The 12,789-nt window shown below is 39.6% G+C and overlaps 1 protein-coding gene across 2 annotated transcripts in view; it reads right to left on the bottom strand.

The window, feature by feature from the left end:
* Window positions 1-12,789, bottom strand: part of LOC148400137 (EMILIN-1-A-like) — a 55,609-nt gene that overhangs the window by 20,569 nt on the left and 22,251 nt on the right. For both annotated transcript variants that reach the window (XM_088370754.1, XM_088370753.1), the window contains exons 2-7: window positions 7,899-8,024; window positions 5,676-5,902; window positions 5,201-5,454; window positions 3,778-3,951; window positions 2,722-3,705; window positions 2,077-2,380 (exon numbers count right to left, since the gene is read on the bottom strand). In XM_088370754.1, the coding sequence (XP_088226880.1) occupies window positions 2,077-2,380; window positions 2,722-3,705; window positions 3,778-3,951; window positions 5,201-5,454; window positions 5,676-5,889 (1,930 nt within the window). In that variant the 5' untranslated portion in view covers window positions 5,890-5,902; window positions 7,899-8,024. The remainder of the gene's footprint in view (window positions 1-2,076; window positions 2,381-2,721; window positions 3,706-3,777; window positions 3,952-5,200; window positions 5,455-5,675; window positions 5,903-7,898; window positions 8,025-12,789) is intronic.

Here is a 12,789-nt window from a genome sequence, read left to right as displayed (position 1 = left end):
GATTTGACACCTCAGAAACAAACTTATCATGTCACACAGTAGACTTGGGGTGGGCAATTCTTGTCCTCGAGGGCCGGTGTTCTGCATGTTTTATAGGTCTCCCTGCTGCAACACATCTGATTCAAATGATCAGGATTGTTATCCAGCATCTGCAGACCTTGCTTATTCACTAACCACTTCAACCAGGTGTGTTGCAACAGGGAGACATATAAAACATGCAAAAACTCGGACCTTGAGGACTGGAATTGCCCACCCCTGCGGTAGAAAGACAAGACATGACCAGACAAGACAAGAGACTAGATAGATAGATAGCGTAATTTTCCGACTATAAGTCGCATTTTTTTTCATAGTTTGGGTGGGGGGGCGATTTATACTGAGGAGTGACTTATATATGAATTTTTTCAAACTTTAAAAAAAAAAAAAGTGAAACCGCGATAAACGAACTGCGATGTAGCAAGGGATTACTGTAATTTGAATTTCAAGTGACGTCAGCAGCACGGCGCGGTGTGGCCTGGCGGTTATTTACAAAAAGGACAAAGATTGATCACGGGATGACGAAGGACACCACACCACGTACTACCGGCATCATTAGCGGCTTTGTTTGTAAGTGACACGGAGGACGAAGAGTTTGAAGAATTTAATGATTTGGAGTGACACAGAAGGTTTGAAAAACTATTATGACTTTTACGCACGCCCGGTCCTACTCTATGGAGCTCTCTTTAACCTCCGTGGATGGAAGTCTGGGGCCGGCGCTCGGCCGGGTGGCTATCCGGTGACGGTGGATGGGGCTCGGACATGGCTTTTACGCACGCCCGGTCCTACTCTACGGAGCTCTCTTTCACCTCCGTGGATGGAAGTCGGGGGCCGGCGCTCGGCCGGGTGGCTGTCCGGGGACGGTGGATGGGGCTCGGACATGGCTTTTGCGCACGCCCGGTCCTATTCAAGGGAGCTCTCTTCCACCTCCATGGCTGGAAGTGCCACCTCCGGGGATGGAAGTCCACGCCGCCACACGCCTGGAAGTCCACGCCGGTGCTTGGGGCCGTGTGGCGGTTAACTATACTATATGTTATAGTTATTTGATATATTTTATTTCGTGTAGCAACTTGTATATGTTTATATCGTTACAGTTCATCCATTGTTGGCTCGTTGAACTTTTGTTTTGTTAAATAAAGAGCCGTTTACCAAACCCACGTCTTTCCTTGTACTTTGTTAACGCTACAATATAGTTATATACTAGATCTGTGGAATAACGACGAGGCTGACGTCAGGGCGCACGCGCGGGGTTGTTGACAAAGGACGAGGAATTTGATCGATGGATTTAATGATTTAGAGTGACACAGATGGTTCGATAATATTATTGCTTATGTAATAGTTATTTGATACATAATTTATATATCGTTATATGGGCCTGTGCAATATTTTGAAGTGCAAGCGCCATCAGCGGCACGCACCCATTGTTGACAAAGGACGATCGATGGATTTAATGAATTGGAGTGACACAGATGGTTTTATAAACGTGTTATTTATGGAATAGTTTTTTGAATAACTCTGAATGTTACGTCAGGCCCGTTCTCAGCTCTTCGTTAGTGTTTATGTCACGTTAGCATACCTATCGTTTAGCCTATTGTTGCTCGTTCATGTCTGTTATTGGTGTTGGATTTTGTCGAATAAATTTCCCCCAAAATGCGACTTATACTCCGGAGCGAAAAAAATTTTTCACGTTATTGTGCATTTTATGGCTAATGCAACCTATATTCCGGAGCGATTTTTAGTCTGAAAAATACGGTAGATAGATCGATCGATCGATAGATCGATAGATAGATAGATACTTTATTAGTCCTACATCAAGCCCAAAGTATAAATACAGTAAATTACACCCAACAATACTGAGTTATTATTGGACAAAAAAAATCCACTGAATTACCAGACCGCAAACCCAGAACCTGCAATGGAGTGGGGTTTACTATATTTCTATTTTATTATCTTGTAATTGTGAAATTATTTGGTTCCATCACAGAAGGAAAATTAGATGGCCATTCTTTTATCAACACATTTCAGCATTACAATACACCTTACATTTATTGGTGCAGCGTGTGACATCCTCTCGCAGAAGACGAACTTCATCCTGCAAATGAGAGCACATCCGGTTGCAGGCACTCCCAGAGTCCACACTCAGCTGAAGTCGGTTGATGTGGTTCTGTAGGCGACTAAGTGCATCCTTGGAATGATTCTGCAGCTTCAGCAACTCATTCTCCACTGTCCCACAATTTTCACAGTCCTGCCCAAGTAACTCCACCTCTGTCACGATGCGGTTAAAGTGTTCACCATGAGCACCAGTCAAAGCCTTAATCTTACGGATGTCATGGCTCAGGTTCACAACCTATGATATAAACATTTTCATGTTAATATCCAATCGTAGCAACATCTGTATTTTAACTTCTTTGTGAGTTACAAGAAAATTTGGGTTAATGCTATTTACCCTTATCACATTTTTACATACATAAGTCTGTGATTCGAATATAATTTAACATAACTGAGGTTAGAATGAAGGTTGTAGAATCGAATCCAGCCTTCCCGTGGGGGTTGAAACAGAACACTGGCAACAATTGCCTACATCGCAATGTTGGTACTGTTAGAAATGCTGTCACAGTTGTTCACACTGGTTATTTTGAATGGTTGTTCAATAATGTTAATATGTTTAAAGTGTAGGTTTTTAATTACCTTATCAATAAGAGAGTCTCCAGACACAGACAGGTCTTTGAGTTTTGTGTTAAAATGTCTGATTTGATCCTCATTGGCAATCACTCTCCACTCCAATGATTTCCTTGTTGTGTTATCTTTTTCTCCTCCTATTCCTGGTAATTCTCCTCTTCTCACAGTCCCACTTACCCCATCTACACCAGTGCCACTACTGCTTCCACCAATACTACCTTGACTCCCACCAGTGCCAGCACTGCCACCACTAGTATTACCTCTGCCCCTGCCACCACCAGGAGTGTCAGCGTTGCCTGCACCATTGCCTTCTCCTCTTACTACTTCTCCTCCTGCCATGCTTCGACAGCCACACTCCTCCTGTTTCCTGTTCAAGAGGGAGGTTCTGTTTTCTAGTTTTGATAGTGTCTTGTCATGTTCATTCACCCTTTGCTTCACAAGCCCCACATCCAGCTCCACATCTGTAATCCTGAAGGCCTGATCATCAAAGCGGTCCAGGAACACAGTCCGAAGGTCACCAAGTTCCCTCTGGAAATAGTCCTTTAAATCATTTTCCAAATACGCGCAACTTTGTTCGGTTTGCTCCATAGTCCCATTGACCCGTCGTTCCAAATCCTTCAGTCGATTATTTAGTTTATCCTCAGTTACCACTACAGCCCCACCACTAACCCTTTGTCCACCTTCAGCGCCAATCTCCCCGCCTCTGAAGACTCCATCCTTATTACTGCTGCCACTTCCTCCCTTAAGCTCGTTGTTCAGCTTGTGCAGGACATCGACATTTTCTGCTGTTGTGCTGATCTTCCGCTCAGCATCTGTGACACGGTTTCGGAGGTCATTGATGTTGTCACAACATCTTTTTGAGCTCGCTACTTCTCGCCGCAATCCATCAATTTCCTGTTGATAACGAACATCCATTGCATTAAGCTGCTTCTCCAGGGCCCGGATTCTTTCCTGGTCTTCCTGCTGCTGCCTGTGCAGGTCTTTCACACCAGCCTAAATACAAAAACAAAATTGAACATATTTTTCTGTGACAAGCAGCGTGATGACATAATGGAGAATTAATACCTGACAGGAGGAACATGATAGTGAAACCCTTCTCTCAAGCTCCTCAAGGATCTCCTCCTTCAATGAGTTCAGACTTTTTCCACTCGAACTTCCTCCAGGAAGACCTCCTTCCAGATCATTTCCTTTTCCATTCACGAGATGATTGTTGATGCTTACAAGGGTTTTATCATGAGCCTAATACAAAGGAACAACAACCTAAATGACATTTTCTTTCTTTCTTTTTGACAAGTGTAATATCTTCCAAAGAATTACTAACAGAACTACTCCAGATGAACAGCTTAAAGTTGTTCTGTGGGTCTTAAATGTGTGGTGTGTGTGTGTTTTGTTCATTGACCCATTAAAGGCATGAGCGCATTACAGTGTTTCAACCAATGGAGCGCTGTTACGTATTTCTACCTTTAATACCGGGAACGCGGATGCATCATTTTTGTTTTCCTTGATTAATTTTCGATCTCGTAGCCAATTACAATTACAATTAACACATGTTGGCTCAGAAGAATTTCCAGGATTTTTTTTTTTTTGCATGCTAGACGTAGGAATTCAAAATAAGTGAGGACGCACTTGAGGATTTTGAACCAGGGGAATTATTAGATAGAGATTTGTGGCTAAATATATGTTTGTGGACAATGGGAAAGAAGAATATTTTGAAGGCTTCGAGTCAGAATGGAGGACTAATTTTAATCGAGGCTGTTTAATTGAGGTAGAATCTTTAAAAATTTTATTGAATGTTTGTAGAAATAAAATCAGGTTTATGTGAAAGCCACACGTGTAAGTTCTCAAATGTTTTTTAAATTATGTTTCTGCTACAGGGGCTGAGATATCAATTATTTCGGAGGCGTTGACAATATTGTACAATTTCCAGTAAAACCAGGTTTTCGAAAGTGCTTCTAAAATCACCCTTAGGTTTTAGAGGTGCATTTTGCCAGGCTCGGTTGATTACATACACTTGTGACTAAAAACAAATTGTGACAGGGTTTCTACTTTCTGGTCCTAGATTTAACAGCTCTGATTCTGTCCAATAACAAGGTAGGTTCTGTGACACTGGCATTTATAACAACACTAATAAGAGTACAGTAATCCCTCATTTATCACGGATAATTGGTTCTAAAAACCACCCACAATAAGTGAAATCCGCGAAGTACGGTCAACAACGTACTGGGAAGGCTAACGAGTTGGCGAAAAGATGCTAAATCGCGATCGTGCTAACACGCGAAAACGGACTTCTAAAGGAATGTAAACGAACATTTGGAGCAATACTACATTGTCTTAAAGGTTAGACACACGTTTCCTCAATTTAGAAGTTTTATTTTGACTTTTAAATGTTTTTTTTTAATTTTGAAAAAAAAAATCGCGATGGAGTGAAGCCGCGATAAACGAAACGCGAAGAAGCAAGGGATCACTGTAACATGAAAGCTTATGTTACCTGTGTGCGATTGTCAAGTTGATCCAGTTTGGTCTGAATGCTGTGGATTGTGTCTTTAATCTCTGGTTGAGCTGCATCAGCAGGGTTTCTTGCTCCAGAGGCTATACCACCGCTGCCATTAAGACCAGGTTTGTTGACCCCCCCGTGATAGTTCTCATTCATAGAGGTGATGGAAGACTGCAAGTCCTCAATTGTCTTAGTCAGGGTATGAATCTTTTCCTCCAGCAGCTTCATCTTTTCATTATCAACTCTTCCTGCAGACGAAACGCAATTTCCGTGTTTGTATTCACACGACACCAGAGGAAGGCAAAGAAAACAGAGTTCAACAAGACACTAAAGATAACTAAAGTTACATGTTCACTGAGTTTTACTATTTAATTTGACATCTCAATTACTCAAACACGGTGTCCTATAAAAGCTGGTTCCTGTCAAGTGGTTTTCATTGTTGTGCTCATAAAAATAAGAATGGACTTACCACTGTGGCCTCCATTCTGTCCAAATCCAGTATTGACTCCTCCCTGTCCAGTGTTTATTCCATTTCTTCCATGTCCTGGATGGAGCTCAGGCCTATTGGTGCTTCCTGTCCCACCAAGTGGACCATTGCTGCAGTTGTCACCACTGTAACCCTGGCAACACTTCCACTCGAGCTGCGTTGCCATTTTATAGGCTACTTTGTACCTAGGCCTCATGTAGGTACGATAGCTGTAAGGACAGATTTCAGAAAAGTGGAAATCATCATTCAAACCATTCTGTGTTTACATACTAAGTTGAATGCATTGGTACAAAGGATGTCTAAATCGTAACACTGTTAAATTAGCGGGACATTCATTAGCATTGCTGCCTCATACCAAGAAGGTCCCTGCTTAATTTTTTCATGATCTTTTGTTCTCTCGAGTACACAGGTGTCAAACTCAAGGCCCGGGGGCCAGATACGGCCCGCCACATCATTTTATGTGGCCAGCGAAGACAAATTGTGCATCAAATTTGTGTGTCATTACTAGAATTGCAAATTGTCTTCGCTTTTAATAATGTCTTTTTTTTTTTTAAATATATGACCAGTTTTTACTCGTCTAATTTGAAAACGAGTTATTTGTCAGTTTGTTTTGTAGCTTTTACTGTGTTCCCGGGCGCGGCACCGCTGCTGCTCACTGCTCCCTTCGGGGATGGGTTAAATGCAGAGACAAATTTCACCGCACCCAGTTGTGTGTGTGACAATCATTGGGACTTTAACTTTTTTAACAATATAATATGAGGTGCTCATACATTTATTTGGGTTGACAGTCATAATGGCCCTCCGAAAGAAGCGATGACTACAATGCGGCCCGTGAAAAAAATGAGTTTGACACCCCTGCACTGGTACTTTACCAGTGCCTGAGCCAGGTGGATGGGAGGAGCCTCCAGCACACACCTGTTGGGCAGCCCAATTAGACGACTTTTTAAGTGCTCGGGAGAAGAAAACTGGTTGCCTGAATATTGCTACTGTTTGCTAGTTGTTCCTGGTTGAGCGTGTGATCATTTGTAGTCACAGCTATCTTGTGAGTAATTCTTGTAATTACCTTGGGTTAATTACTTACTTCTTCATCACGTTAGGCAAAGGTTTTTTTTTGTGTGTTTTTGTTTGAGTTATTCCGAGTTAATCTTTTTATTTTATCAACACGTGTTTTTCAACTCTCTTGGTTAAATAAACATATGTGGTTGTACGTATTGTGTTCTGGCTCTGCTTTGGGGTTCAACATTCTGGGCACACGGCCGTGACAAATTTCTAACATGAAAAACGCTACACCTGACTTTGTGACTTTTGTGTGTGCAAGTTATCATCATTATTGTACTTATATATATATATATATATTTATATACACTTACAAAGTTAAAGTCAAAGTCAGCTTTATTGTCAATTCCTTCACATGCCAAAGACACACAAAGAAACCGAAATTTCGTTCCCCGCTATCCCACGGTGACAAGACATGGCACACAATAGACAATCAAGTAAACAACAGCGTGCTGAATAAATAATGAATAAATAACACAACAATAAATAAGAGGAGCAAAAAGGAGCAAGTGAGCGTACAGCAGACATTTCAGAAAATAGCGCAAAATTACGATGGCTTTGTTGAACATTTCAGTTTACAATTAAAGCTTCATTGTTAGCTTTTGCAATGAAAAGAAACATTTCTTGGAAATTATTGCATTCAAACGTATAACATGTTGGGTGTCAATTTATAACATTTTTGATTTTGCATATGCCACCGTTTTTTTTTTTCTTCTTCACGACCTTTGTCCTTCCTTTGGTGACAGACATAACTATGACATCATGTGGCTCTCTGGTTTCTTATTTTTATTCTGTCTAGAGAGTAGAGATGCTGCAGTCCACCACAACTATGTTTGAAATGAGCTTTCAGCCAATCAGGTCATTTGAAAGTAGAGAGTGACCCTTGATTGCATCAGATTGTCAGGCTGAAGAGGCAACTCACAAATACCAGAGAATACACGGAAAGCAGGCATGCAAGAAGAGCAGATGCTAAAGTAATTCAACAGTCTGTGTCAGATTTTTTCCGAACTCATCTTGACAGCGACACTGCTCTGTGTATTTTTTAAACACCCAGTGTGAGTCAACAGGAGGGAATAAAAAATATTTAGATAAGGGGTGTGTTAGTGTGTGTTGGACTGATGAGTGCATTAGTGTGTGTTCAGTACTCACACGACCACACGGCTGCACTGACCGCTGCCCCAGGCACAAGGATGGTAGTCTGGTTTCACATATGTCTCGACTCCATCTTCAACCACACAACTTATGGTCTTTGTTACCACGTATGCACACCAATTCCTGGGGAACACACATTTTTGAGCTCTTCATTTTGCAGTCGTTTGTCAATGTAACAGTCACACATAAAGGTTCACTTTCCAAACATATCTATCCCACATCAACATTCATTTTTACCTTTAATGCATCCAGAAAACATGTAGCATTGTGAACTGATCCACGGAACATGGCTTCCTTATTTGGCCATGTCACCCACATTTGAATCACAATTTCTGTGCTTTACACAAGTGTGGTAATTTTACGAAGTGTGACTCAAGTTTACAACCGTGCTCTTTTTTTCTTTTTTTTTTCAACTTTTATGATCAACAAATGAATGTTTCAAATTCAGTAGTAGTCATCCAGGTTGTATGATTCTTGCTTAAAACTAGGTAGGGGGGAGGACACTACTATTTGGCTTTACTTGTCAGCTCTACGGACGGCGCAGCTCTAGCAAGTGCTTTTCTTTTTACTGGCTTAAAACACTATTTGGAAAATGTCCCAGTAACACTCATGAAAAAAAGGCCTCCTACAGCCTTTAAGTTGTCTATCCCTGAACTAAATGGATGTGTCTGAATTACATAAAAATCCCCATATCAAATTTACACCTTGTCATTATAGTGACTTGCATCTACAATATGGGTAAATATGGAAAAGGTGAAGGCAGAGATGAAACGTAAAGCAATGAACGTCACCATACAGAATATAATAATAGAAATAAAAAACATTTATTTGGGATTGAATTGCTCGACTACTATAAAGTGTGCCCTATAAAGAACAACACATGCTAACATAGTTCTTCCCACTTTGCTCAAGGCACTCATTAGAGATCTCTGGTAGCTTCAGCTTCACACAGCAGAATTGTCATGACAGAGTCCAATTGTGGGGTAATTCCCAAGAAATGCTTAGCACATGGTGTTTAAACCGTTTGCTGATGTCATCATCGTTGAATGATGAATATGTCGAACACATTCATTCAGAGCAGACAAAGCATGACACTGTGGGCTTGATCCCAAATAGCTGAATCACATGTTCACTGTACATATACAGTGCTCACTGTTGTAGGGTGTATTGCATATGATGAACATTTGGAGTAATATTATAATCTTTTATTAAAATCCCTCGATTCTCCTTCTGGCGATCATAACAACACTTTTCGTAATAGTCCCAAAATAATCTTATCAGATATTCCTCTCGTGAGTGATGTGATCAGACTCTCGACTGTTCGGCAGAACGTTTGACCCACTTTTGATCTCAAATCATGGTTATTCAACATGTTGGATTGTTTTGGTTGGACTTCTAACCATTTGTGATGTGCCCGAGAACAAAGGAGCATGCAACTTGTTGACAGTGACTTAGAGCCAATATAAAAGCGAGCTGAAGAGGCAGTGTGGAAACACAGTTGGGAATACAAAATCAAAACACAAAGTGCAGTCTAACTGTGCGCAAGCTTGGCGTTTTCTTTCTTTTCGTATTTTGCTAGTCTTTGCGCTAGTAGATTTGTGGGCGTAATGGGGACGTTTGCGCATTTGTGTGCCGTTGTGGAATGGAAGTAACATTTTCCCAGCCAATTTGTGCCGTGCCCCTCATTTAAATCCGTGCCTGACATTACGAAAACAAAAGAATCACTCAAACTAGGGATCATACTCGCGACCCCGACGATATATACATCAAACACTCATTAGACCACCTGAAATTTGACAAAAGAATGTATGTGGTGTAAAAAAAGGTAGGACACCAACACCTCATCCTAACTGTGAAGTCGAGTGGCAGAATCATCACGGTTTGTGACTGCTTTGCTCAGGGCTTGGTTGTAATGATATGATTGAGGGAAAAATTGATGATCACTTTTGCATGATAAATTAAGACCATTTGTCTGCTAAATGAAGCTCAACAGATGATGGGTAATGTAACAGAACAACAGAGAACGACAGAGAAAAATGGAGACAGATGTTATTACATGATTAAAGTGAGTCACAGCAGACATCCCAAGGATCATGCTGCTCAAACTGAAACAGTTTTTTTAAAGAGGAATGGTCCAAAATTCCACATGACCAGTGTGTAGCTCTGACCTCAAGAAACCAGTAGTACTTGTTAATTACATATACAGTAAATAATACATATACACTTGTGCTGTCCTGTTTACTGCTTGATGTTTTCTCTACTAGTCATGATCAAAATGATTTATGGCCTACTTTAGTCATGTAATAAAATCTCATCTTAAAAAAGAACTCCTGTGCCTTAACCATAATTTTATGTTAATGACTTTTGAGACAAGGTTTTAACAGCTCTGTCTTATTTAAAAACATTCAAATGAGATTTACCAAGTATATAGCAGAAAGAAGTATTTTTAGCAGAAAGAAGTAATTTTATAGTTATGACTTTTGAGACAATTTTAACAGCTCGGTCTTATTTAAAAACATTCAAATGAGATTAACCAAGCAGATAGCGGAAAGAAGTGAAACTCATGACATTCAATTCATAAACTGTGTCTATTTGTAAATGCTAACATTGAAGGCTTTATTTTTACAGAAATGTAATTTGTAGGGTCATGTTCTATTAAATTCATATAAAGCAGTCGTTGAAAAATTTGGCTTCAATTTCAGACCCCAAGGTCTTGTGATGTGTTAACAATTTCAATTTTCAATCCGCCTGACTTCTGTGGCAGCTGAACAAAAATGCATGTTAATATCATAAGGTCATGTAAGAAAACATTTTTCCCATGATGTTAAGGGGGAATGGGTGGGGTGGTTTAGAACGCTAAAAGCATTATTCATACAATTGCAATATTGATACATTAGTCACTTTTGTGGAGAACCACACTCCTCTTTTTGGCATGTGCGGGCCTAGGATGTCATTCGAAACACACTGAACTGTGTAAAGGCCCTACGATTTAGTTTCTGCTGAAGGTCTGACATCATTCTAGAGTGCGTGTGTGTGCACGCACACGTGTGTAAATAAGTATGAGAAGGAAAGAAAAAAAATGATACTGTGAAACATCAAGAAAATGCAGTTCCATTGAGTTCTATTCAGAGGCTCTTGAAAGATGTTTTAGTACCAACAGTGAAGCTGTTTACTCGAATTGGGAAGCACTCCATCACTCCAATGATCAAATAAAAACATGATGTTTTTTAGGTCGTCGAAGGTCTAAAGTAGTTTACTATTCTTAGTTTGTGTTAGTTTTGTCATTTATTCAATTTCTGAGAGGGAATCTTTTTTTCCATGGTAAACGGATTTCAGCAGTTAAAAGTGTGGGCTGTTTCAGTTTTTGATGTCATACATGTTTTGATCATTTATCTATCTGATTAGTCCTCAGGGGTCACAGTGTTACAGTCTTTTGTAGTATGTCAATAGCATCCTGATGATTTGACTATTTATTTTGTTATGTTAGTGATAGTGACTTTGGGAACACAAACACTGAAACAACAATTTCACCTACATTACATAAATTCATATGCGCAAATAAAATCACAACACAGCTTTTTATCAAATGCCATAAAACTGAAATTGCATATACAAATATTTCTTCAGCCAATTCAATCTTCAAATTTTTCAGCAATGTAATTAAGATGCAAGTAAGATGCAGCCCAACCCTCAGCCCTTATTAGCGGTAGAGCGAAGAAGAGAAATGAAAACTAGCGGTAAGAAAGAAAATAGAAGAAAATAAGAGAAGAGATAACAGAAAATGAAGAAACGTAGTGACAATCTGGAGAAAAGTGGGTCGAAGATCAGCCAGGTTAACCGGTAACTGAGGAGAAGTTATGATGCAAACTTCAAGATGATGGTGATAAATGAGGCAGAGTCTTCAAACAATTGCAAAGTGGCTGTAAAATATGGTGTCACAGAGTATAATGTACGGAGATGGAAAGCTCAAAAAGATCGCCTAAAAAATGCTCACAATCAGAGAAAAGCTTTCCGTGGTCCCCAGAGTGACTGCTTTCAAGAGTTCGACAGGAGGGTGTGCGCGTACATGGAAAGTGACACTGAGTACAGCGAGGCAGAGGATGTTTGTGAGGAGTAATGTTCTGACATGACAGATCTTAGCTACTCTCAAGTTTAAACCAGTTTCCATTAATTTATTGCAATGTTTTTCCTTATTCAGATTTGTTTCAAGACTGCAATTACAGTTAGACTTCAATGTGATGGTTAATGCAGTTATTGCAATTTTGTTGTTTTATCACAGTAGATTGGTTTATTTACATTTCAAAAACCAGAAGCCATTCATTTACAAATGTGATTGCACTTTAGTTTACATATTTAAACATTTAGATTTAAGATGTGATAGACAGTTTTTGCATGATTTGAATAAGGCAAAATTACATGCTTCTTGAATATATTGTTATAATCATTTGCTCAATCTGTTGTTCACAAAGAGGTGAAACCTCGCACCACCTTTTCATATGAACAACTGAGCCTTTCGGGCCGGGATGCTGTTTTTATACCCAAACATGATACTCACCTGTTCCCCAATTAATCGTTTCACCTGACCGACAAGTTTTTTTTTGGAGATTCAGATTTTTTGTTTTGTTTTTAGCATTCCTCGACTTTCCCTGACTTTTTTTGGTTTATCCCAGCTTTTTGGAAAATGAAATTCAAAATGAAAGAATGTGTTCATAAAATGTTGATCAAATTTAACACGAGTTATCTTATCTTAAGATGTATATAGTTTGAAAAGAATACAAATATAGTATTTTGTTTAATTTATGTTTTTCACAACATCCAAATTTCATTGGGTTTGGGTTTGTACCGATACTTGTGAACTATTTCTCCTAACTTATACTATACTTATTTA

Source organism: Syngnathus floridae, chromosome 3 (assembly GCF_059516105.1).
Source record: "Syngnathus floridae isolate MCC-2025c chromosome 3, RoL_Sflo_1.0, whole genome shotgun sequence".
Classification (NCBI taxonomy): Eukaryota; Metazoa; Chordata; class Actinopteri; order Syngnathiformes; family Syngnathidae; genus Syngnathus; species Syngnathus floridae.
The sequence above is the reverse complement of the archived record's forward strand: the minus strand, read 5'-3'. Positions and strand labels throughout refer to the sequence as shown.